The sequence below is a fragment of the Patiria miniata genome, unplaced genomic scaffold (genome assembly GCF_015706575.1).
Source record: "Patiria miniata isolate m_02_andy unplaced genomic scaffold, ASM1570657v1 HiC_scaffold_29, whole genome shotgun sequence".
Taxonomy (NCBI): domain Eukaryota; kingdom Metazoa; phylum Echinodermata; class Asteroidea; order Valvatida; family Asterinidae; genus Patiria; species Patiria miniata.
Genome location: NW_024037068.1, coordinates 21,834,705 through 21,862,466, shown reverse-complemented (window position 1 = coordinate 21,862,466; position 27,762 = coordinate 21,834,705). Strand labels below are relative to the sequence as shown.

Below are 27,762 nucleotides of genomic sequence, written 5' to 3'. Positions count from 1 at the left end.
GCCCCCCAAAAATATTGGTTCTAGAACCGCGCCTGATGACCACGATACCATTGCAGCAACACCGCGATTGTTAGGTTCATCACTTGGTATGTTTGATATCCACCAAAGATCAATATGTACATTCCACGCTTGAAAGTAATGATAGTAAAAACTAGGAAAGTAAAAAGAATTCGCACATTCTATGTCCCACATTCATCGGTTTCAGTGTTTTGCATTCAACTGTTGGGCATCTATCCACAAAAAAGTTATATTAGGCCTATTAGTCTTTGCGATACTATGTCATCGCAATGTCAAGGGGACCTTTTTTATTTACCCAACTGCATACGGTGTAGTCCCAGGCTAGGCTCCCAGTAAATGCAGTACACAAAGTGTGATGTCATGACATATCTGGTGTTCGGTACCCTGAGTGACCGGATCGCTGCCCTGCTGGCTTTTACTGGTATTGGTGCATTACGGGTCAGTGTTCGGCAAACATGGTGGATCAAAAACACAAATCTGAATTCATAGCTAAGGGCGCCTAAATTTCACACAACGGAGAAGAGCAGATATTTCAATCCGGATCTTCCTTTAAATGTCTTGCCTTTTAGGTTCAAGGAAACTGCAGCAAATTTGCTAAAATGGATGACGTAGACGCAGTCTTGATGAGAGCCAGCATCCCGGTGCACGTGGTCGCTGGCATCGCAGTGGTTTTGAATCTTCTCGTGGTGGTGGTGTTTGCTCGAACCAAGCTACTCCGCATCAAGTACTATGGCTTCGTCTTCAACCTCATACTCGCCGACATCGCCTACCCTGCAATGCTGATTACATTCATTCACTTCAGGCACGTGGCCACGGTTGTTGCCCTGTCTCGGGCTTTCTTCTTGACCGCCCAGCTCAGCATCTTGGCCGTAGCCGTGAATCGTTTGCTGGCGCTGTCTCTGATGCCGCCTGCCCGCTATGACGCCGTAGTGACACCCGTCCGCATGGTGGTAGCATGTCTCCTGATTTGGATCCTATCTGCCGTGCTTTTCTTACCTACGACGTACCTCCAAGACCCCACCATCAACTGGCTGATCCAAGCTCTGATTCCCCTTTTTATTCTGATAGTCACTGGGGTTTTATACCTCGTGGTCTTCCGTAAGATATCCATGTATACGCCGCCGCTGGCGTCCATCGGTGGAGTCAATAACATACATGTAGATGGACAGGCTACTACCCGCGTGCGCCAAACGCGTCACCTTATGGTAACGTTCACGATCATATTCGTGGCGTCTGCTGTCTGTTGGCTGCCATTTTGTGTGGGCTTTATTGTCCTGTTCACGCACGGTGAACTCACCTTGTCGGTTGTGGTATTCTTGCGGTACAGCTATGCGGCGTTGCTGGTGAATTCCGCTCTCAACCCTTTCATCTACTTTTGGCGTTTCCGAGAGGGGCGAGAAGGTTTCTATAGGTTGCTGTGCGCATGTTCCAGCCGCTGGAAGCACCAGACGGAAACGGATGCGAGCACAGTAGCAGAAACCGAAATGTAACATTAGGCCCATGAGACTGAGGCTGAATCCACTTTCATTACCAGCCGTATATATAGCGAAATGAAATCGGACCAGACCTGAGAGTCAGGTTTTGGCAGGGGCACTTTCGTCGCCTTCCAACTCTATGAACCGTGGTCCAGTCTCATTTCTATGGACACGCCGTTCGGTCTTCAGTTTCTAGCTGCCTGGTTCCATTAGATTTCCCGAAAATATTGTTTTGTGTTTTTCCTCCAACGTTAAAAATGACGGGTTTTGTTCATGGTATTGCACTGTTGTTGTTGTTGTTGTTGTTGCTGCTGCTGCTGCTGCTGTTGTTGCTGTTATTGCTGTTGTTGCTGTTGTTGCTGTTGCCGTTATTGTTGTTGTTGTTGCTGCTAATTTTGCTGTTGTTGCTGTTGTTGTTGTCGTTGTTGTTGTTGTTGTTGTTGCTTTGTTGCTTCTGCTGTTGCTGCTGTAGTTGATGTTGTTGCTGTTGCTGTTGTTGCTGTTGCTGCTGTAGTTGATGTTGTTGCATTCTGTTGATGCTGCTGTTACTGTTGTAGATGATGTTGCTGTTGTTGTTGTTGTTGCTGCTGCTGCTCCTGTTGTGGCTGTTGTTGCTGCTGTTGTTGCTGTTGTTTGGGGGTGGGGCCTCTGAGCTAGAATTCCTGTTTTCGTTTTAGCATCTTTCTTCTTGTCCGTGTTACGTGTACATTTAGATCTGTGAAATTTATAATTACGATGCACTGACTAACTCACTCACTCACTCACTCACTCACTCACTCGAAGTACCACAGTGTTTGAATTGAAAAAAAGTATTTAGTGAATGAATTGGTGGATATACTTATTTGAAAATTACTCTGTCCAAAAAGGCTTATAATAATCTATCAGATAGTTGGTTCAGTCTCAATTTCCCCCCAACATAAAAGTGTAGTTAAGCCATTTATCATAATTCAATCACAACGTTCAAAATAAGAAGTAATAATCAAACAATATAATCAAGGTTTTACAGATTAGATAATAGGGATTTTTTGCGGGTATATCTTTGCACTTTCATTTTCTTTCTTGTTTTTTAATATTTTTTTTACAGTAATTGGTAATGGCAAATAAATGTAAATTCAATTCGAATAATACAACTGACAGGGCAAGATAGCCTTGGCATATTGATTCGTTTAATTAGTTAATTTAACTTTGAAATCTTTGGGTTAAAAGCAATTTAAAAAAAACAATCATAAGCGTGTTTTTTTCAGCATTTGGGTGTTTATGCATAAATTTGTATCCTTGTGGAGTCATTTCTTTTGTTCTCGTGTACTAAAGTTTTCGAGTTTGAAAGTGTACTTTCAAAATGCTCCTTTTTGAACCAGAATTAATTTACTGGGTTAAAATTCGGACTTAATATCCCTTACATAAAATACTTCAATTTGCGACATATCAACACACCTTGGAAATTCCTAGTTTTTGAGTAAAATCCATATACATGTACATGTATCTATTTCGTGAAAAACTTGTGAAGACGTATTCACCTAAAGAAATTGCCCTGTGGAGATGTATACACTCTTGTGTTCCCTATTGTGCACAAGTCATGTCTCCAGAGGGTACCGTGTTCCAGATCTTAGCTGTATATACGTGTGTGGGCCGATAGTATTTACACACATTTTGGATTTTCTTTTTAGTTCCTGGCTGATTTTTAATTGTTCCGTTGTTTCTACGTCCAACACTTTAACAAATTATTGTCAAGTGCATTTGTACTGTTTTATTTAATGATAATACTTTAATTTCCAAGAACTTAACCACACCACACATCATTTCATGCTACTTTAACGAATGTTGTTCTAATTTCGTTAGTATAAAATTAATAGTGGGTTTTACACTTACAGGGTGAGTCAGAATTATCTGGACCCAAAATAAAGAAAATATTAAAAATATGGAGCAATTATCAAAACAAGTGAAAATCAGATATGTTATAGGCTGGTATTTTGGACCTACGTGAAAGTTTCTTGTGTATCCATTGTTACCAGTTTGAAGAAAAGCGCTAACAAAGAACACACGCTAAAAAAACACTCTGACCACGGTTCCATGGTTCAACAAATGTATTGCAATCGCGTACTGATGTGAAGCAGTGTAACAACGAATAAAAACCTAGTCATGTTGACACACTTCAAGTTTTTGACATTTTTAAAAAGGCAAAACCAATTCCTTGTGCACTTTGAAAAATGAGCCACTTCAATGAAAATGGCATAACTCCTCACCACAGCCACTAATTTGAAAAATTCAAAGAATTGTGGAAGACAAGGTTATTATTATTCATATGAAACACTAAGTTTGTTTCTCAATATACTTTATTTGCACACAAAATATTCTGAACTTGGGTCCAGATCAATCTGAGTCAATCTGTACATGTATAACATTTAGTCTCTGAAGGTATTACGTCGCTTAATGGCAAACCATTGTCATTTTGTTTTCTTAATAATGCATTTTCAACCACTCTTTGCTGTGTTCTTTTGTAAGAGTACACGAAATATTAGTAGATACGTTATACTGCAATTGTCCAAATTCAAACGGTGGTCTAAGGACATCTTTGCACAATTTGGTGAGACTGTACCTTTCGGTTGGAAAAACAGTCAGCTGCTGAAAAATTCAGATAAGATTATGTTGTACATTTTCCATTTTTTCCCCTTTTTTGTGTGGATGGTACTGACCCAATGTTTGGTTATTTGGTACAGGTATACTTTTTATAAGTAGGATAATGTAATTTACGTTATTCTAAGTAATTTACAAATATTCTTCCTTCATTTTCTCATCAAATACGATCTAATGTTTTTCCTCACTCGTTCATACAGGGTGATTCGAAAAAAACGCAACCCAAATGGCAGGCCCAATTTGAATGAAATTTTGCCTGTAGCACTTCAATGCGCTTTCTTTTAGTACAAGAATTATTCAAATTACTCATGTACTTTCAAAGTAACGGAATTGTGAACACAAACACCGTTGTAAAGTTCTCCCTACAGATCACAAAAAAGGTAAGTGTTAATTCTTTCACCAAAACGAAAACAATTCACATGCATTCCTATGAGACTTGTATTCAATGTGCTTCAAGAGCACTTACTTTTTTTGTGAACCGTGGACAGAACTTTAAAACGGTGTTTGAATGATTTGAATGATTCTTGTACTCAAAGAAAGCTTAATCTTAGATTTTGAAAGTGCTACAGGCAAAACTTCATTCAAAAATTGGTCCAGCCATTTGGGTTTCGGATTTTTTTTACTCACCCTGTAGATAAACATAACTATTAACAAGTACATATTGAGGGAATATCACATTTTGTTAAATAAATTAGCATTGCCTACAATGACTACAAGCCATCAATTTGTTAAATCGAAATTCTTATCTTTTGTCGTGCTATTTACAATTTATACACTGAATTTACAGTCTGTGCGGCGCGTCCGGACACTTGGAAAGTAAATTCCCTATGTGGGAGATGTGCACTGGAATCACAATCATGTCGGGTACACGTCCATAACAGGTCAGTCAAAAGTCTATAAATAGACAATGAATTACAGAGAATGAATTACGGCTAAGCAATTCTATGTAACAGTATATCTTCTGACCTGACTTGTTATTAAATGACTTGTGAAGACCTATGGTAAGTTGCGATAACTTTGGATGACTTGATCTACTTATTTACAAATATTGGTTTCAACTTTGGAAGGACGATCAATACCGTGCAACATTAAATATCTACGCCGTCTGAGCTGCCAGAGTACGTGTAGTCGTAAAGGTGCTCATCAAAGTCCAGGACCAAGTAATTCTGTAAGGAAACAAAAAGGGCAAACTATTGAGATCTTTGTAAACAGTCTTTCAAGTGTGGCTGAAACGGAAACGCCAATGATGGGAAGATTTTGCAACGTCCACTCGTGTGCACTCTAAAGCAGCCTTGTGGTTGCGAGGGCTTTGCGTCTAGTATTGTTGGGCACATTTAATCCGATTACGTACAGTGACGAACAGAGCAGTGAAATCAATGCATCCCAAAAAACATGGCTTTTTTAACATTATGATTTTTTAAGAAAATGTGCTTAGTATGATTGAAATGTTAAATAGTAACAGAGGAAGAAATTCTGAACTTCATGTCAGTGAAAAAAAAAATCGCCATAATTAATGACGAAACGTCACTGGTAAAGCTGACCTAAAAATCGTGGAAAATCGTTTGAAAAGGTCCCCAAATCTTTTTACTAGCTTATCTCAATTTTTAGGAACCCTCGCAAGTCGTTATTTCACGAGTAGTTGAACACCAATATCATCTAGGTAGGCCTATATTTCGAATTTCTGTTTTTGTAAACGCTAGTGTAACACCTGGAACCATCCCCAAGGCAAATTGTCCTGGACAAGGATTTCCTGCTGACCAAAACAACACGTGGTTTTCAGGTTGGCCGATTTTGCCGCAACAATGGCGAGGCGCATTATTAGCATATTGATAAGCGTGACTCGGCGTGACTTCGATCGGGTCTCGGTATCGACCAATGGAAGCTGGGGGAAAAGGGTCATATTTATTAATTAACAACCTGGGAAGGAGGCATTAGTGCACATTTTTACTGCACACCATAATGGATAGAAACCTTGAGAATATTCGTGATCTTGAAAAGATTGACAGATATTGCAAACACCAGTGTAACAGATTTGAAAAATGAACGTAAGCCTATTTTTCTAATTTCAAATAAGAATATTGAACATATCATTTTGATTGCATAGCTGCATCATTATAAGGGAAACAAACCCTGAAAGTCGCATGAAGATACGGTCTTCCAAACGGGAGAAATACATTTTCAAAGAAGTCGCCCACGAACATCATTATGTGTGCATGTTGCTTCATTCGAAATAAAGTATTACGTAACCTTTAGAAATCGGCCTTCGCAACCACATGGCGGAAATACATCGATGCTTCACAGAAATGAGAGACTTTAGGGAAGCTCGATGGCAGCAAATACACCCGTTCGTTCCTATTGTTTGCGTCATTTTTAACATGCGCACTAAGCTTGAACGTGACGCAAACAGCTAAAAAGAACCGGGTTGTTTGCTTCCAACATATCAAAGAACTTAGTTTACTGCACTGAGTTCTGTGTCAGGAAAAGCGGACAAATCTAGGAAAACGAAGTCCAGGGGATATCTTACTCTGGATTCGATGAGAATTGCCTCCAGTCTGTTTCTCAGATTCTCAAAGGTTGGCCGGCTGGCCGGGTTCTCTCTCCAACAATCGATCATCATGTCGTACCTGTAAAGAAAACAAAACAGAATAGCCAACTTAAGGTATTAAAACTCAAATAGCAAGATTGTATAGATTTGGCTTGATTACGTCTGGCAGTAACCCGCGCGTCTATGGGACGAGGAACATGTCGATTTTATACGCGCATGAAATAATAGCCGGCCCACAGCCAAGTAACTCAGGACGCTGCCCTGGCCACTCTTGAAAGCCTAATAGACTCCTTGCATAAAAAAAAAACCCGAAGGCGCCGTTTAAGCAACCAATGAGAACGCGCGGAGAAAGCTTCACTTTTGTTCATGGAGTACAGGCACCGTTTCCATACACTTTTAATCTAGTCAAATTTGACCCGAACTCCAAATCATATGGAACTGATACGTTTCTGGGTCAAACTGACACTTTTATGGGTCAAAATGACACTGTTCCAAAGGTTTTCAGGTCAAAATGATTTAGAAATGTCCACTTGCCAGTTTTCTGGGTCATAATGGTACAAAAAGTGTGCCATAGAGGTGTTATATGGATCCAGCAAAGTGGCATTTTGACCCTCAACAACAATCATGTGAAATAAGCGTTCAAAAACAGATTCAGCGTCAAATTTGACCCGGACTTTTTATGTCGGTACATGTACATGATGCCAAAGACAAGAAGCTGGCTCCTAGTTCGTACCAGTACTCGTTGTCGACATTAACCATATCATATTCTTCAATTTAATGATAATGATAAAGAGACATACACGTCTCCACTGCAGTGGTCTGGTCTAGGCATTCTATAACCCCTCTGCAGTTCCTTGATGAGTCTCTTGGAAGACATGCCCGGAAAAGGATACGATCCTGCAGTCGAGGAGGGAAAAAACCACCAAATATGTCAAAATAAGTATTAAAGAAAGGTAGGCCAACAAATATTGTTTGCATCCGTAAACAGTGATATCCAATAGGGCCTAATAACACACAAGCCCTGAAACCATTCTCTACATTAATATTTACACAGAGGACGCGATTATCTCAAAATGTGAAAATTATAGGTAATCCATCATGCACATTGTTTCAGTGTGCACATAACTTTTGGCACTGGAGGGCGCTCTAGGACGACAGCGCCCTCTTTACAGTCAATTATTATGAAAAGGTGTATTCGAGTGAATTACCGATGGTTACAATTTCCCACATGAGCACTGCGAAGGACCAGACGTCGCTCTGAATGGTGTACACGTTGTCAAGTAAAGATTCCAGGGCCATCCATCTGATTGGAACACGACCCTGAGGAACAAAAAACAATACTGGAATTAAACTCCGATATTAATGTAGTTATTTTGGAATTACCAAAGCGAAAACAAGAATGAAAAACTATAACGATCACAGTAGGAAACAATAGGAACAACAGGAATAACTTTAAGCGTGAATAAATTTGAGCGTGGAAAACTTTGAACGTGAATAAATTTGAGCGTGGAAAACTTTGAGAGTGTAATTTTGGTTTGCATTTCTTGCTTACCTGCGTCTTTCTTTGGTAGATTCCTCCATTGACGACATCACGGGCCAATCCAAAATCAGATAATTTGCAAACACCGTCACGTGACAGGAGAATGTTCCGGGCAGCAAGATCCCGATGAATGCACTATTATAATGTTTTTAAAAAATATTAAATTGCTAGGCAAAATAGGATTGTTTAACATAATCCCTCTTGTTTATAATATTTTGACATTTCGAACATATAAAACAATTCAGTCTTTCGATCTGCGGTAAAACATTGCATGCGACTTCAAATCTCTTGTAAACAGGGCATACTGATATGTTGAAGTGACACGCACACTGGAATCCCCTGGTAAAATTAGACCGGAAATCCTGGTTTTAATTCACCTGATACATTTCTGGAAAATTTTCCTGGTCAAAATGACATTTGTCTAGATCGGGCTATTTTAACCCGGAAACCTTAGCAAAATGCCCCCCTCCCCCCCCCCCAAAAAAAACCCCCAATTTTTCTTTTATAAGTGACGTCGCAATAAAGGCAGGCACTGCGTACACCACCATCTTTTCATCAAATAAAACTGCTTAAAGTGGTCAGAAATTTTCTCAGATCGCACCACAGAGCATCTAGAATCCAAACAATTTTCGGGGCCCTTAAGCGGGTTTTGATCGACCCCACATTGTAATTTTTTTGACCCACTTTTTTAGGGACAACCTTTTTTTGCCCCCCCCCCCCAAAAAAAAATAAACATAAAAATTGTGTTCTGGATCCGCCAGAATAATATCCGCCTGTCGTAACTGACCCTGAAAAGTATCAGGGCAAATAGAACCCAGATTCTGAGTCATATCTGACCCGAGAATTGTTCGAGTTCAGGTGCAGTTGCTTTTCAGTGTCAAACAAATCAAGAAACAACCGTCACTCGTTCATACTGCAAACTTCCCACTGAATTTTTATCTGAACCATACCATCATGGATGCCAAGTACGTCATGCCATTAGCGATCTCGTACGCGTATCGTATGAGGTCCGTTGGTGACATGGTGGTGCGGATGCTCGCTCGGTGCGTCTCCGCATCCTCCACGCGTTGCCGGCTGTTACGGAGATGTTGCAAGAGATTTCCGTTCGGGAGGTACTCCATGATGATCAAAGGAGGATCTGAAAGGAAAGGCAAAACATGAATCGGGTTTCTTACAATTGGTTGGTTATTTGTTTGTTTTTTGGGGGCGAGTTGATCTGATGTTTTTCCAGCTTTACAGGATTTACCTTCTCCGGTGCAACACCCGAAGAGCGTCACGATGTTTGGGTGAGGTTTCAGAATCTTCATGACGCCGAGTTCCTTCAGTAGGTCTTGGTGGTCATTTGGGGTGGCGTTTTCTTGAGAAAAGCGAAACAAAGGAAAACGTTCAAATTGGAATACTTGTAAGCTTAAAGTCTTTTTAAAGTAGTAAGAGTGAAAGGCCTAGGCCTAAATTATATTTTATTTAGTTTCTATACAAGTCCGGGTACGTGACTTTTCATGAGGCTTTTCAGTCATAACGGAAGTAATGTTCCATATATGGACGAAGACACGTGATCGCTGTACACTCACGAGGCCCCCTTCAATGGAGATACCATTGTGCGCGCCACTGTACAAAGCAACTGCCCCTTAACGGAGTATCTGATCAATAGCTAGCACAATGCTTTCGCCATTGAAGGGGGCCGTCGTGATAGAATTGATAGCATTCCAGGATTGGTCTATTACTCAGACTATTCTTCTAACAATCAACAAAGTGCTGGTGGACTTACTCAAAGTGTCAATTCAGTATTATCCTTTTTGTGTACAGCAAAGAAATATATCAGCTCAAAACTGTGCACGTTTCAATTCGACAAGCCAAGCCAGTACACTAGAAGACCCGGGTCAGAATTCGACCCCAATCCGGATCTGATTTGAACGGACACTTGTTTGGGTTAGAAATCACAGACACATTTCCGACCCATTTGACCCACAAATTAAAGTGCCATTTAGAAACACACTAAAAGGCTGTTTTGACCCGGAAGAGTGGCAGGACGGATCTGACTCCAATTCAGATTCGATTCTGACACAGGATTGGTATTAGTCTATGTGTGACTCAACGCCACTTGTTGTAGTCAAAGAGTTGAGATTTCACTTCAGTTTCTTACCTTTCAGTGTTTTGATGGCGACCACGCTCTTGGCTCCCGTTCTCAGTATACCGTCAGCCTCGCCCCGGACGACCTTACCGAAGGACCCAGTGCCCAGGACAGTACCAAACACAAGCTTGTACCGTGGAAACTCGAATTCACCCCGTAGAAGCCCGGGGCCACAGGTCATGGGCATCACGTCATATTGCTTTGAAAATATAGTCAAATAATTACAAATTCTTGAGACATCTCAGAGGCAAGTCGCTCAAAGTAAAAGTTGTAAATTAAATGGCCAATGTTTAGTTTAATGTAAACAGAATTAAACATTACGCCCTCGATTTTTTTTAGTTAAGTAATCCATACCAAATTGGCACTAATGATATTCGAAAATAATGATTCTGAATCCACGTGACAATCGACCTGATACTATTTAAGGGTCAAAATTACACTTTTCCGGGTCAAAATATCACTTCTCTGTATCATCTTCCGGATCATGTTGACCAAGAAAAAGTGTTATTTTTGCCCTGTAAATTATCGGGTCAACTGTGACCAAGAATCCGAGTCAAATCTAGCCCAGGACTCATTAGAGTGTTGGCTTCAAATTTGGTACAAAAGCGGCCAACTATGTTTGTTTTATGACACCACGCTTACCACGCTATCATTTCTCAACTGGAACAGCGAAGCGTCGCTGAATATTGAATTAGGTCGGTTCCGGCAGAGATGCTGCTCCTTTAATAAAACAACAACAGACGAAAATATTTACACCGATTGTTTAGCCATGTATGGATTTGTGTAATTACGTTACTACACGAGAAGCGTCCGTAACACTTAACGCAGTTTCAAGAGAGCCAATGAAATATATGTGTAACACAACCAAATTAAAAACACGTTTTTAGGCCTTCATTCGGAAACTGGTTTATTAGGTTGTGAAAAATTCAACACCGAATAGACAATTGGCGATAAATAACCATTTTCCTATTCACAGACGTATTGCTATTCTTACCACTATAATGCAGTTTGTACTTTCCACCCATTGTAAGGAAAACGACATATCACGGACAAAGTCAGGTTGGACTTTAGCCCATAATCGTTAGTTAGATGCCATCACAATTTACATCACAACGAGCTTCGCTGGAACGGCTGACTAAAAATAAACAATCTTTTGGTCTAGTGTCTTATACCTCTGTCGGTCGTTTCTTGTGCCAATTGAAAATCCGCAGGGATGTTATCAGAAAGATGAGCACCGCGCTGAGGAAGACAGCCACCAATGCGCCAATGACGATGGCGAAGGGGGACGGCCCGTGAAAGCCCGACTCGAAGTCCGTCTCGGATGTGGTGTTGTCGGCGTCTGTGCTGTGCGTGAAGGTGTCGTTATGCAGCCAGAAACTGGACGTGGTATGCGTTACATTGGGGTAGAAGGTAGTCATTCCTGGACTGGATGCGTCTATACATGGAACAAAGTGACACTCCCATATGGAATAATGCATCGAACACAACTAAAACTGGAAGCCATAAACTTAGGAGGCACCGCTCCCATTTTGCGCGCGTTCGGTAACGTAGGGTGCGCGTGCGTGCATATTATCCAGTTCGTTAGTAAAAACGTCATACACGCGCGCCCACCATTGGTGACTAGCGCACATTGGCTACAAACGCTCGAGTTGCGTTAACTTCCGGTTCCACTCATGCAGAAAGTGCTGGAGGTGACGTCACACTAACGAACCGGATATGCATTCTGGGAGCCCCTGGTCGTAGGCGTATTGAGTACGTGCGTACCAGCTGCACTCGAGCGTGGCATACAGCATTAGTAATGGTATTTAAATTGAGGTTGCCAGACAAATTCTGTGCAGTAAATTTTAATTTGACATCAAAGTTGCGAAGGCACCATGAGGGTGTTATTTGTATGATTCAATTTTTCTATTCAACACTCTTTTTTTGTAATTGAATGAAGAGTAATTATAGCCAAGAAATGTTTCATACTTCAACGAAAAGGAAACATCAAGGGAAGGTAATGTGTTTATCATAGAGAAGGAAATCAGACCTTGATTGGTAGTTCACATAAACTTACAAAACATTTTGGCAACGTACGGAACCATAAAGAAATGTTTGACAACATAAAATACTATTAACAGCATTGTACAGTTACAAACATGAACGTGGCAATTTCCCTAATGATTATTGAAGTAATCACAAGATTTCATAAGTCAAGTCATACTGTCCCGACCAGGCTTGGATTACCCAATACGCACAGTAGGCACTGTGCTTAGGGCCTTCGAAAAATTCGGGCGCCTACGAAAAAATTGGGGGCCTACGAAAATACCGCAGTGAGCCATAAAACACAGCATACATAGGCCTACCCATACACGCAAGTGTGTATTTACCTGCAATTGGGGACCCCCTATTGTCCCTCTTTTGTTTGGTCTTTTTTAAGAAGACTTCCCATTTATGTCTTTCTGGTCATTTATTCATCAAATAATTAATTTTGAATTACAGCATGACTTGTGTGGTTAAGGAGTCCCTTCATAATTCTTAAATATAACTTTCACTACATTAATATCTTAAAGTTATCACATCTTTTGCTTTAGCTTTTTTACTACATAGAATACATACATAATTTAATCTGATTTATAAGATTATTCATGATTGTTAATCATCAGGTTTCTGCTGTTTACTTTCATCTCGATAGTTTGAAAATACAAGATGACAATTTTATTTGGTTAAAGACCTGTTGATGTTATGCCTTGTCAACTACCAAAACGTTTTAAATCAAGTCATTATTGTCGTGAGCTTTAATCATAATATTTAATTTAACCTTTTATCTGTCATTTCCTTTGATCTTGTTTTTCCTCGCATACTCATTGCAACTTAATTCACTATAAATTCACACCATAAGAACTCCTGCCCCCTGGTGATGCTGATTATAATAGCTTTTGTGAGTGGACGGTGGGGCGGCGGCGGTGAAAATTTGAATCTGCAAAGCAGAAAATGGCTGCTGTCTTGCTGCAGGCACAACTATTACTGAAGCTTCACATGTCTCCCTGTACGTCTTGGTTGTACAGGCTTCAGTGCATTTTCCATTGTACTTATGGTTTGCATTTTTCATGGTTATGAAACCACGTACTAAATGGGATTCAGCTTTCTGCTTTGTTCCCTGTGATTCTTTTGTAAGTGCCATGTGCAGCCCACAACTCCTGTTGGGTTGTGGCGCACTCAATTGAATGACCATTCATCCATAAATTTCATTAAGTGTTACTTAATATATTTATGTTTGTCCACGATCGCCAAATCGGGGACCCACTTTTGAGAAGTGATTGACGCCCTTGTTGCCAGCAGGCTTGGAGCCGGGACCTATACCAGTATATCCTGGCTTCAGTTTGTACGGAACACTGGTGCATAGGGCCTACGAAACCCTTGATCCGGCCTGGTCTCGACTCACAAGCTATTCAAATGAACTGCTTTTTCCCAGTTTACCCAGGTACTTTAACAGTGATTTGCGATTTGAATGGTAATTTGACTTGCGATTTACAGTTTGCACAGTTTTTTTTTAAGAGTTTGTACGCTTTTGTCAACACTTAACATAATACCCACATGTGTGTTGATGTTTGAGGCATGCTTAGGCATCTTACGAAAGCCTGTTAGCTAATGCGCATTAGTATCCAATCTTGGTAAATACACACTTTCTTTTCTCTCCCTTTTTATCAGCAACATTCTCAACCAAACAACGACATCCAAAATGTAATTCTTGACTCGTTTACAATTTATACGTGATGCCAAAAACGGACTTTCATACTTTGAAAAAAGTCTAACCATGACTGAGACTAAATACGGAAAAACAGTGGGTACACAAAGGGTGTAAAAAAATTCTCAACTTTTTAGTGCATGACACTCGAAATCCTAGCCCCATAAATGTGGCCAAAGTACTGGGCTATCTCATTAAATAAAGGCCACGCTTGAAACACGTACTCGAAAATGTAGAACTTTGTAAAATTTTGGTGTTCACATTTATACAATATTTGTAGTTTATCTACGCTTTGGAAGCATACTCACCCGCTTTTAGCGATAGAGCGAAGTCCCCCCTTTTTTCAGACGTCTATTTTTTGTTTAATTCATTAAGATACGCAAACGTGTGTAAACGAACTTGGAAATTACACAAAAAATAGACGTCTCAGAAAGGCCGGACTTCTTTTCTATCGCTGTCAAGATGGTGAGTATGCTTTAAAGCATAAACAACAAACAAAGTCTTAATGTGAAAATAAAAATCTGCCAAAGTTCTCCTTTTTTCGGGTGTGTATGTTCCAAGTGTGGCCTTTATTTATGGACACGAGGTAATCCAGTAAATCGGCTACATTCGGGGGCTATTAAACCCAAGAGCAACAAATATAATACTCACATTGTCTAGGCGTGGAGATCCTGATTACATCCGAGTAATTGCCGTAGCCTACTGCGTTGCCAGCCGCTACCTTGAACAGGTACTCCGTGTCTGGTTTCAGACCCGTTATGATGGTATTCTGGCCTGTGTATCAATGTGAACAGAAGAGCGTCAAATAATACCCTCCGGCATGTGGCTATAAATAGACGATCGAGTTGGCTGCCGGAACCAGACTCAAGTGATCATAAAATCATAGTGTACCACTTCCGGGTTCCTGACAGTTTTGTCAGTGTTGGGGTTTGACCGTAAACCTAGGGGGAACTTCCTTCAATTAAAAGGTACAACTCGTACCAGGCACTAGCGATTGGGCAGGATATGTGTAATTGATTGAGGAGGAAGCACATCTCGTTGGCTAAGGCTTGTTATGTTCTTCTGAGTAGGTTCACTAATTCAATGGAATGCTGGCAAATTAATGACTTTCCACAAAATGGTATTTTTAGATCGGGCTGTAGATCAGGCTGCGGTCAATCACGAGCTAAGCACGAGTCAATCACGAGTCAATCACGAGTCAATCAAAAGTCAATCCCGAGTCAATCACACCTCCAGTCAAGCGACATCATCGAGTCAAGTGACAAGCTATCAGCCAATGACTTTCCTTTGTCATTGATCATGCGTCCTCCTTTAAACAGTAAAATGACTTGTGATTTGACTTATGATTGACTTGTGATTTCACTCACATAACTGCAAGACTACTATTTCACAAAAACACAAATCATACAAAGTTAAAGCAAATTATTTGATTATCTTTAATTTCGGAAACCAATAACCTAAGGCCTTATTCTTAAGCGCATGAGGGCGCTGGGTAAAAAAACGACGTAAATTCAAGGTATTTGATCACAGCGCCCTCATTTGACCTATAAAAAAAGTCAGTGGACTTGATCCATTTCTTACCAATTGGAAATTCAACAACTTTCCATCGTAGGCCCAACACGTTGGTTTCGCGGTAGCCGACTCGGTGGTCCGTCACGGCAAGGCCACCGTTGGTTTGTGGCGGATCTAGGAGTAGGGTCACGGTGTCATGGGTAATAGCCCCAGCACGGACGTTGCCTGGAGCGCTGGGCGTGGCTAGATGAAGCAGAGGGAGGGAACGATAACAGACGATAGAATCATGGGTAATCTGATTTTCCTATCTGTTTATTAAACTACTTTCTAGTTTGCTTTGAAGAGTTGAAGTCAGTTCAATCAGAAACCAAATCACAAGCATGCACTCAAAAACGTTCCGGGTTAGAGTTGACGATGAATCCGGGTCAGATTTGATTTTATGTCGAATGACACTTTTCTTGATCAAAAAGACAACTTTGTCAAGGTTGCCGGGTCAAATGATCCGGAAAATGATCTTGTCAAAACGGAGTCGCTTAAAACAGAGTCGCTTGACCCTGAAAATAAAGTATCAGGTCAAATCTGACTCGGATCCCGCGTCATATCTGACTCGGGACTTTTAAGAGTGCATCACAGTTGCAGATGCAACATAATGCACATGGACTTTTCAAACGTTATTCTCATTTCAACTTACCAGCGGCATCAAGCGCAACAGTGTGTACCGCTCTACCACGATTGTTGTCGACGAAACAGCGGTAAGTTACAAAGTCTGTTGTTGTAGGACTGACCTTGAAAAGAAAACAAATCGAACCATATGGATTTTATGTGTTTTTTTTTCTGGTTCCGACATACAAGGTTTCTTAAGGAATATTAAGTCAATTAAAGGTGGAGGTCGAGCCACAGATGAAACCGGGGTTTCGATAACACCCCATGACGAAACCATGTTGGCTGGTTCACACCGCAGGTCCCGTACCTGTAACACGCTGATGCTGCCACTGGTATACGTCCTGACCCGGGTCTGATCCACCATGACCCCGCTCCTGTCCCAACTGACCCGAGGGGTCGGGTAGGCGCTCCACGCGCAGGTCAGGTTGACCGGCAGATTGATCCAACTGACCACCCGGTCGTCCGAGAGGGCGGTGTCGATAACTGGAGCGTCTGGGCAAAAAAGAAGAAAATCAAGAGGCCGCTTTAACATGATTAAACTTTCATCCAATGGAATATCTGCATTGACAAGTTAAATGGAGTCTCACTTTGTTCTTCTACATGACAAGATTATGTTTTGATTTATTACAGTATGACGATTCCGCGCAAAGATTAAACTTGTCACAGATTTGTTTGTTTTATTGAGGAGTTTGCAAAGCGACGGGGTCATTAGCATACACGACAGCCAATTACCACACAAGACAGCCATTTACCACACACGACTGTCATTTACCACACACGGCAGCCATTTACGACACACGGCAGCCATTTACGACACACGACAGTCACTTACCACACACGACAGCCAATTACCACACGGCAGCCAATTACCACACACGGCAGCCATTTGCAACACACGACAGCCATTTAACCACACACGGCAACCATTTACGACACACGACAGTCACTTACCGCACACGGCAGCCATTTACCACACACGACAGCCATTTACCACACACGACAGCCATTTACCACACACGACAGTCATTTACCGCACACGGCAGCCATTTACCACACACAACAGCCATTTACCACACACGACAGTCATTTACCGCACACGACAGCCATTTACCACACACGACAGCCATTTACCACACACGACAGCCATTTACTACACACGACAGCCATTTACCACACACGACAGGCAATAACCACACACGGCAGCCATTTACCACTTACGACAGCCATTTACCACACACGACAGCCATTTACCACACACGACAGCCATTTACCACACACGACAGGCAATAACCACACACGGCAGCCATTTACCACTTACGACAGCCATTTACCACACACGACAGCCATTTACCACACACGACAGCCATTTACCACACACGACAGCCATTTACCACACACGACAGCCATTTACCACACACGACAGCTATTTACCACATACGACAGCCATTTACCACACAAAGAGGCTGAGGTTTTCGTTGCCGTGTTTAGGCTGTTTTTTGTTAACATCTGGGAACCTGTAAAAAGTACAAGCAGGGATTAAAGGACCCTACACTCTAAAAAAAAAAAACTATGGAACCCGGGTCATTTTTTACCTGATACTTTTCAGGGTGAAAATAACACTTTTCTGTGTCAAAATATAAAGTTATTAGTTAAGATCCAAAGAATTGTCAATTTGATCTAGAGAGGTGTCATTCTGACCCTGAAAAGATTCCTGGTCAACTTCTAAATGTACTAGTGTATAGGCTATGTGCTTACAGTCATTAGCAAAAACACACCTTTGTGGTGTAGAGGCAACACCACAACAAACTCCGAAAGTCGAAAATCCGCTTCCGATGCCTACTTGTTCAGTGAAATGGCGGGATCTATGTCTTGACCCGGACATAGTGTCATTTCGACCAGGGAAATTGTCATTTTTGTCACGGAAAAGGGTTGAGCCAAATAGAACAAGGATTCCGGGTCAATCTGACCAGGATGCTTTTAGATCTTAAAGCTATCGTAGGATCATTTGTAATTACCCAACCGCAAAGAAATGTAGCAACCTATTAAATGACAGAACCTATCGTTTATTATACTGGTACACTGGTATTAAATATAACTTGGGAAATTGAAAGACAATTTTCATTGGAGGTGGTTTCAAAATAGGGTGGCCGCGTGCATCTTTTTACGTGCATTAGCAGCGGCATCCAGTTACGAGACAAAAACAAAAATGTGAATACACGTTTTTCTCTGTTTTCTCAAAGTGTAAAGTATACTGTTGTTTTGTATCGTACTTTAAAGCAATGACGGCAAGTTTGTAAAACGACAACAAAAAACAAATGCCCCTTCTACTTTTAACTGATATAGGGCCTACGCCGATTAAATATTGAACTTTAATTCAATTCAATTTGCATTTATTTCCAGATTGGTGAAAATCAAAGGAAAGTAAACAATTACAGAACAAGTACTTAAATGAAAGATAATCAAGAACTAAATTGAAAACAAAAACCAATAATGACATGAATTAGGAGTGAACTTAGTTCACTTACGGATAACATTGACTATCACGCGACCGACAACAGTCCCCAGTACATTGGTAGCCACACACTCGTACACGCCCCCATCCTTGATTGTCATGACTCTGAAGCTGAGGGCGTTAGTGATGGGGTCGATGCTAGCACTTGACGGTAGGGATGGCTGAGGTGTGGCCTTACGCCACATCACAGAGGCATCGGGTTCCGCTGACACGTTGCATTGAAGTCGAACATAGGACCTGAGGGTTGTCTCTATGTCCCTCGATAGGCTAAGAATACTTGGAACTGCTCGCATGTAGCAATGTTAAAAAAGAACAAATAATGCAGTACTTTTGATTGCCAATAAGTCTAAAACTATACAACTAGCCTTATAACAATGTTGTCCTTATTATTGTCATGGATGGTGAAATCAAATAAAAGAAATTACTTGGTAGTTGGACATCTGCCATTTTTGACCATTTCATCTGTCCGAAAAATATATCGCGATATCGTCCGAATAGCGATATCGTCCGAATAGCAAATAACATATTGACATGAACCTGTCGAGATCTCACAGACAATGAATTTGGTTTCTGACTCAATGGCCTGATATCCATAATTAGGGGAGTCAGGTTGGCGTAGCGGTACTTTCCTCGCCTTCCACCGCTGTGACCCGGGTTCGAATCCCGCCTGGGCCAATATGGGGATTGGGTTTTCAGTCCCTGCCTGACTCCGTGGGTTTTCCCCAGAAAATTCTTCTGGGCTTTTCCTCCCACCTCTAAAAGTGTAACTGTCTTCTCTTCATGTATCCATCCTGTTATTGGCGCTTGCGCTGTTGGATGTGGCTGAAATAAAATAAATATTGTAGTTGTCCTCTGGATTCGCACGCATTGCGTGTGAGTACAGATAATAAGATAGATAAGGCAGAAAAGTGCGGAATTAACTGATTGCGCCAATAGTTGGAGACCTTTATTATCGTCCACGCAGTTTTTGTGTTGTATGGTAACAGACCAGTAGATATTCCCAAAATCATCATTTGTTGCCATCGGTTTTCTTTCCTGAGGGAGAGTTTTGTGGCCGTTGCACCTGTTGGCTTGTAGCAAGTGAGGGTCCACGGTCTGATCAGGACTTCAAAATAAAGTTGCTGAGAAAATGAGGTCAACATTTTGAAATGGAGGGGATGGTTCATTTTTTTGATGGACTAATCATCCAAAAGTCATCAGTTAACCACTAACAATTTAACAAAAAGTGGCAGAAACCTGGTAATGTAAAGTATTTTATTTTATGTGAGAGCTTCATGTTTTCTTTTCTTTTTTTCCAAATGGGGGCATGTATCATTTGTGTCTATATACAATGGGAACTGTTTACTGTTCCGTTCACCTAAAAGGATATATTCACAAAAGCCACCTAAGAGGTTAAGGGGGCCACCATGATCCCTCTTGCACAAGGACTCAGTTTTACAGGGATTTTGTTGTCAAAGTTAGACATTTTGTTTGAATAACGGTGCTTTTCTATAAGAGCTTACACAGTATGTATTTGCGTTAGCGTGGTACTGCAGTAAACAGTCGTTGAGGAGAAGTGAACATATCGGAAACATGAAAAAAAGTGCATTGTGAAGTTGATAGGTGTCGTTTTAGAGACCAACGCTTGGTGGCGCCCTCTACCCCTGTAAGCTTGGACTTACCGCCTATTTTCAGCTGCATCTGTTTGCGGGACGACCGCAGTGAGTTCGGCGGCGGGAACTCGGTCTCGCAACGCCACGTGCCAGAGTCCTCGTTCTGCGCAGATGCGATCATGAACCTATCAAGGCATGGAAAAACGGTAAAAGGGGAAAACATTTAGAAGAAACAATGATCAATTTTGTTGTGGTAATTTAGAACCAACTGCTAGATTCACCGTGTGTATTACTTGTGTATCATAGTATATTTTTTACACACTCTGCAGCCTAACCAAGTCAACGTTAAATTTGTTAAAGTTGCTCTCGATCTCCCTTGGCTGTTTTTTTTTTTTTAGTTCCACCCCTGAAAAAGTTTTCAATTGCTTTTTATTATTTTTTTCTAGAAATTCAAAAATGTATTCACTTGGAACAAAACGTCCCTCACGATTACATATTTTATATTAATTTTGAATGATTTGGAGCACAAAGAAATCAGACAAATCTTGTGTGCCTTATGAGCGCAAAAATCAACCCTACATAAAAGCAGGGGGTTCAAAACGTCCACGAAAAGAAAAGAAAAAAACACAGAACTTTCCTTATAAACAAAACGTTCGAAATTTGAAGGTCACTAGAAGAAAAAAACACACACACATTTAAGTTGAAGAGCAAAAGTAGAGCAACTTTAAGGACCCTTGCATGCTTGTTTTCAAAACGATAGACCCGTGGCTTTGGCCATTAATTTGAATGTGTAAAACCCTTTTGCTGAGCTGCCCAGATACATGTAATTACATGTACACTTATAACAGACCCGGGTCAGATTCCAAAATGAATAAGGGTCAGGATTCAAAATCACAGGTTTTGCGTCAAATGGACACTTTTCTGGGTTAAAAAGACACTTTTCCGAGACACATGGTTCAGAAAATTGACTCGAAGAAGGATCATTTTGACGCAAAAGGTGTTTGGTCAAATCTGACATGGATCCGGGTCAAATGTGATCCGGGAGTTTTAACACTGTACTTGCCAAACAAGTTTTTCGTTTCCAATAGTGGCCTCGATCTTCGGCCGAACATGGCAGATACCATGCAGAGAGAATATTGGCATACCTCCATGTCCCCATAATGGGTGCATCTTCTCTGTATCGGTCATTGGCGTCCTGCAGTCCGGAACGGTAGCCGAACACACGCACGTCGTTCAGGTACCACCTGACCCCAGAGCCGTACCCAGCGTTATCCACCTGACACGTCAGGGTGATCGAAGCGCCGAGCGGTACCTTGTCCTTGGGATGCACGCTGAGATGCACGATGTTCCCCGTGCTGGCCACTGAAAGAGACAAAGATGGAAACCCTGACTAGGATGCAAGGTATCAACGGATGCTCGATGCATCCGTTGATACCTTGTATGAAAGCTTTCTGCATAGTAGTGTCGATAAGTTCATTGTCTGTGAGGTACGTATTAAAACGTTGCGACAGTAACTGGTGATAGATTTTGGCTACGCAGCTGTTGAGGGCGATCATACGGAAGTTCTCAGGCAGAGATGCTTCTCCTTTCTTGTGGATGAGGCTGACTTTGCAGCACGACCATGATCTTGGCGGTGATCCAACTTGCATGATCCGGGAGAAGAGGGTGGCCAGGAAATGATGAGTGGCTGGTAGCTTTTTCAGAATTCCGTAGGTGATATTGTCCGGGCCAGGGGATTTATTTGATGACTTGTGCTGTAGAACTGATTTTATGTCCCTCGGCCGAACCGGTGTGAGGTCAAAGTCCGTGCCGTCATCAGGTACTCGGATGTAAGGGAACCAATTGAGATCGTTGTGGATGAAGTGGGCTGAGGAGGAGTATTTCTTTGTATAATACTCATTTGCACAACATTTTGTGAAGGTTGGCTTGGTAACGTCTTTGTACAGTTCGCCTTTGGTAAGGCGCTTTGCAAATTCGTAGAAATTGCTGTGAAATAGTTTCTCTTCGTGTTCAACGTTTTTCAGATCTTTGGTTTTCTTGAAGACTTTTTTGAGAGCACTATAGTGTCTGTTTGCTTCGTTGAATCTCTTGCAGTTTTCATGTGTACTGTTTTTTCCAAACGCTCTTTTCCTCAATTTATTCATTTCCTTTTTGGCATTGGTGAGTACTCGGGGGTCATGAGAAACATACCCCGTGTGCTTATCTGATTCAACTAGTTCCGGTTTTCCTTTGACAAAGTTGAATAATGACTCTGTAAACACCTAACCTGCTTGTGACGGAGTTATATGACCCGACGATAGGTCGAAATGGAGAGGGCCAAGTTGTGTTTTCAGTTCCTGGTTCCAAGTTTCCCACTGTGAGCGAGGTAGGTTTGGCGTCACAAACCTGAGTGGCATGATGCGTGACAATACTCCATGACAGTAGGACCATGGGTTAACAATGGGATGAGTTCCATGGTTGGTTGCTTCTGAAAGCACTGTCCTGTCTAGAGTAGCTAGCAGGGCCAAAATGGTGACGACAGTGGCACCCGTGGCCATCTTACAGCTGGTCCAATGAAGAAAATTGAAGATCTCGGTTAATCTTGGTTCTTGGAAGTGATTCCTGTCTCGCAGGGTTCCTGACTTCGAGGATGAGTGGATATTAGGATTTGGGATGAAGGAGATGAGTATAACTGGGCACCAAAAGCAATTTTTGCATAGGCTTGACGGAGCCGTGGTGTTCAGATCAACATCCCTTCCTTGCTAATGCGTTACCTTTTAACTGCATTGCAATGGTTCGAACCTGGTATCGGCATGATAATTATTCACACTACCTCATGGTTCAGTAATAAAAAGCAATAAAAGTAATAAAAAGCACCCTCGGCTCATGACTTCACATTGTAAAAAGAAAATACCGGGTCATTGTTTTATTACACTTCTGGTTGTTTGGACGCATGAAATAACCGTATTGTAAACCCAAATAAAATTTTAAAATAATGGCCCCAAACGCAAATTTCAGAAGCAATGCTGCAATAACGCAGAAATGATGTAGTCTAATTGAATGGAAATGATTTAGATTTACAACTTTTTGGTAAAAAATAATTACGAACGAAATGTATTGCCTCTTGGTATTTTACCGTTTTGGCACAATAGTACTGCTATATAATTATGGAAAGCTGTGAAATGTACATTACGGTGAACCGTTATACTTTAAATGGAAAAAAAAATGTGTTTTACTTTTTTACAGTGTAATTCCATAATTGAATGAATTGACACATCAGTTTGTGACAAAGTGCAATATAACTGTACTATGACGTAAGTGTTACGATAACGTGTAGGTATGCCTTATTTTTATTCGTGTATTTTTACCCTCTTGTGATTATTATTATTATTTTTATAACATTGTATTTTCTTTTAACGGAATATAATACCGAACTGACAAATCCACTGCCGAACCAAAAATGTCCACTATCAGTCTAGCCCCCCCCCCCAAAAAAAACATGATTAGCGTCCTGCCTTTTTGAAAAAAAAGAAGGAAGGCCTTTTTTCCAAAATGGCCGCCCAACCCAATTTTCGAGAATGACCGGCCGGGTGTATTTTTAAAGATGGATTTTTTTAATGGCCACCACTTGCACTAAGGCCAAAAAAAATTAAGCCTCCGGTTTCTGGTATGCGCACGCGTCGCCGTAGCCATGCGCGTCGGCAAAATGAAAACTTTTTTTTTCAATGAAAGATGATGTCTCAAAGCCGCCAAACTCACTGGTTTGACTGGAATCCTGCTACTGCACAATTTTAACGTGTTTTTAGATGGGCTTATGGTCCAGAATAAGCTTTATGTGGCCTCTCTGGACTCCCATATATTTGGACTAGGTTTAGTCGGACACCATTTGCAGTCATCAGCCGACATTTGAAGCCAAAAAAAATCAGGTAAAAAAACAAAAGCCGCGTCGCTGCACCACTTTTTGGGCAAGCTCCATACCAGAAACCGGAGACTTGTTTTTGGCCTAAGGGAATGACATAGTTACTAGCCTTATGGGCTAGATGCAACAGACAAAGACAACAAAATGATGTTCCTGTTTAAAACTGATTATGCTCTGCTTTTTCTTTCAAAAAAAAAAGGAGGCGGCCTCCAAAAAAAACCCGAGCGGGGACCCTTGTTTATTTTTATTTGGCCTTAACATTAATTTCATATGCATAAGGAATTTTCAACTTCCGCATCTGATCAAATTTTAATTTACAGCTTCCTTCCGTGACATCCTCAAAACTGTCAAGTTGATGGCCAAACTCTTACAATTAATTGGCCTATTAAATGGTTCAAATATAGCGGTATTTTTTACAGGAAATTCGTGGCAATCGGACGCTAGGAATTTCCTGTAAAAAAACACAGACGGACAGTAAAAACCTTGTGTTAAAACAGAAAGAAAAGTTTTATTTGAGGAAAAGTTCGTGTACATTTACACTTTCATGTACAAATGTCGTTTAACTAAAACAGTAATATTAGGTACACAAAACTTGACAAATAATTCAGAGTTACAAACTGTCTTGTGACGGGGAAACGAAACCGATTTTTTAAAGATAATGTAAAGGGTATGCAGTCAGCGTACAACATCTTGTATTCATGTGACACAGGCAAACACCTTAAAGCGAATGTCCAATCACGCTGACTGTTCTTCGGCAAAATCTAAGAAATTGTGATAATTGCTCCTTGCAATGTTTTCAATTTGCCTCATTACAGTTCTGTCGGTGATTTAAACAATCTTACATCTAAACAATCAAACAAAAACGGAATATAATTTACTCATGATGACGCCACAGGCTTTTGAGGAAGCATTGGTGCTGAAGACAACGGGAGGCTTGTTGCAGGCACAAGATAATATTAACTGAAAACTTATACAAGGGAAATAATTAAAAAGCGATATCTTAAGTGTCATATAGAGCTTAGTTTGTTGTCGTAACGACAAGTTCCGTGCATAAAACTTATAATAAATATTTAATTTCTCAGCTTCGCAACTCATTTTGCGTCTTTTAAATAGGTTCAAGATCGTGGAATGCACAAACTAAACTTTAGGGTAAATGCACTTTTTTTAATTGGCGGGTTGATACTCGAAAGTATTCTATTGTAATCGCTTTAATTTCCAAATCAGCATAAAAGGGCTATTAAAAGATGTGGTTTGTGTTACCTTCGCTGATAATCTCTATGTTGGCATCAGACCATTGTCAGGAAAATAAAATAATAACTCGGAAGCACCTCTCCCTCCCCTGGTAACGCCTGGCTGACGAGTTTTCGGACGGAAGCAACCTCTCAAATTCAATTTGCAGAACACAGGACCTGATGTGACTAACTAGGTCAAAAGGGTCTCGCAAACTATAGCACAGTAGTCTTGATGAAGATTGATCGGGACTTGTCCAATCGCATACCTCGTTCAGACTCGTCATCTCTCTCTCGTGAGTGGAGTGTGAAATTTGTATTCCGTGGGAAAACAAAGACTCATTGGTTGTACTGCGCATGCCTTAGCGAACAAAATCATAATATCTGTGACTGTCACGTGTGAGGGTTTGAGTTAAAATACAGTAAAGCAGGGAGATCCACGAATTATAAGTATTATTGTTTTTTATGTTTATTTATTAATTTCTTTTGTTTGATTTATTTACTTTTTTTTTTTTATTCTTAAAATTTTATTTCAATTAATTTATTATTATTATTTTTTTTTATATATATTTTTTTTTGGGGGGGGCTTCATCAGCGATTCAATGCTGAAATGTAGCTAGGTTATTTTTCTTAGGACACTTCGTCTCCGTAAAATCAATAGGTGGTCGGGGAAGGGGTGGGTCGTACCATACTTTCATTAGGGGGGGGGGGGCTGTTCATATCGAACGATCATTAACACTTTATTGCATATTAGTGCACAAATACCCCCGTAATTCAGCTAGCTCTGTCCGAATTTTGTCCATAGGCGGACATTATTACCAGTATAATTTTTATGGGGTGTCAGAGGCACAGCAGGGGGGGGGGCATCACATTATTTTTAATGTATCTCTATGAAAAAAATCTAGTCCGATCAGGGGAGGGGATTGTTCGACCCCCCCCCCCCACCCACCCCTTCTGGATCCGCGCCTTATAAAGAGATGTCAAAGGTTCCAATAATTGGCAGTATCGGGTCTTAAGTCAGGGGTGCACCCCCACCCCCCCACTCCACCTCCCCCCCCCTTTAGCTGTTGACTGATGTTACGATACTAGTAAAATGGTGCAAAAATAATAAATGGAATGGCAAACAGAGTTCCTATATTTGTTCTCAATTTTTCTTAGAAAGCAGCAGAAAGTATAAATATAGATTTCAAAATTTGCCGGGCATGCCCCCGAATCGCCCTATCAGGGACATGTCTTCACTCACCCCCCCCCCACCTCTATTTCATGAGAGCCAGATCCGCCCCTGATTGGATCGAGGGCTGTTTGAAAAAGCACGTACATAAAGTACCAAAGGCTGCCAAATTTAGTGGGTAAAACATATTGCTCACGTTTCAAATTCATCATGGCTTTCAAGCAAAACATGGGACCGGTGATTGTTTCATTTATGAGCCCAGTACACATTTTTACCACGCTATCCTAAGTTGTTTCGGCTTATTTAGCGATTTTGCGCAGGTTGAGTATAGGCTACATATTAACCATATTGACAAAAAGCAGAACATCCCATTTAAATTTCTAATGGTTGTACAAGTAGGCCTACTTTAAGTATAGTCAAGCATCGAGGCTCGCCAAAGTTTTTGCACTTAAACACTGTCGTGTCTTAATAAATCATTCACAGCAAATACTTCGTCTTTTGCAAGTTAAATTTCGTGACTGGCCTCAGAACTACGTACCGAAGAAAAGAAGACCTACCTAGAGTTATGACAGCTCCCAGAATCCCAACGACACGCAGCACCGCGCGTACTCCTCGCATATGCATCGACGCCATCTTGGCCACTGACTTGTTTTTCAAGGAAAGGCAGATTTATTGTGCACTTCCCGTATTTGTTAATCGAGTTTTCAGTCTGAAGAAGGAAAAACAGAAGAAACAAAATGGCTACCGGCCTTCTGCACAGGAGTTACCGTTCCGCTTTCTCGCAGTGTAATGAGCGCCTTCCTGAAAGAGTCTCGCAGGGTTGAACGGAGGATGAGTCAGGTGGAACAAACACCAGACGGCTGTTGTCTGCATTCTCTGCACCGGCGGCTGTTTTTTTCTTTATACTTACCGTTGTGAGAGTTCAACTTGTTAACAAATTTTGTGAGAGAGTCATTCGATTGACGTTTCACGGAAGTCGTCGCAATCGCAACATGACACCTTAATTCCGATTGTTTGACGTGACGTTATCGTGTCATTGTCGGACGTGATAGTGACATGTGCAATGGACCAAGTAAGTCCACGACTTAATTCAACTGAAGCCAGTCCGGAAACCA

General features: G+C 41.1%; 2 protein-coding genes across 3 annotated transcripts; one reads left to right on the top strand and one right to left on the bottom strand.

Annotated features, from left to right (window-relative positions):
• Positions 1 to 66: 66 nt before the first annotated feature.
• Positions 67 to 1,512, top strand: LOC119736115 (histamine H2 receptor-like). The gene has a single exon (XM_038210129.1). It carries the CDS (start codon positions 618 to 620, stop codon positions 1,506 to 1,508), a length of 891 nt encoding a protein of 296 aa, XP_038066057.1. The 5' UTR covers positions 67 to 617; the 3' UTR covers positions 1,509 to 1,512.
• Positions 1,513 to 4,668: 3,156 nt separating this feature from the next.
• On the bottom strand, positions 4,669 to 27,454 carry LOC119735983 (fibroblast growth factor receptor 4-like). 2 transcript variants are annotated; one of them, XM_038209959.1, is made up of 19 exons: positions 27,205 to 27,454; positions 21,495 to 21,711; positions 20,419 to 20,534; positions 18,771 to 19,040; positions 17,697 to 17,759; positions 16,553 to 16,737; positions 16,274 to 16,367; positions 15,652 to 15,825; positions 14,722 to 14,844; positions 11,516 to 11,778; positions 10,986 to 11,063; positions 10,356 to 10,542; positions 9,459 to 9,569; positions 9,163 to 9,350; positions 8,225 to 8,347; positions 7,881 to 7,992; positions 7,473 to 7,569; positions 6,652 to 6,751; positions 4,669 to 5,293 (listed from the first exon to the last, which is right to left on the bottom strand). In XM_038209959.1, the coding sequence occupies exons 1-19, from the start codon at positions 27,278 to 27,280 to the stop codon at positions 5,216 to 5,218; spliced, it is 2,655 nt and encodes an 884-aa protein (XP_038065887.1). In that variant the 5' UTR covers positions 27,281 to 27,454; the 3' UTR covers positions 4,669 to 5,215. The 2 variants fall into 2 exon arrangements, with proteins under 2 accessions (XP_038065887.1, XP_038065888.1); XM_038209960.1 differs by lacking the exon at positions 17,697 to 17,759 and having other exon boundaries at positions 4,670 to 5,293; positions 27,205 to 27,453.
• Positions 27,455 to 27,762: the final 308 nt, after the last annotated feature.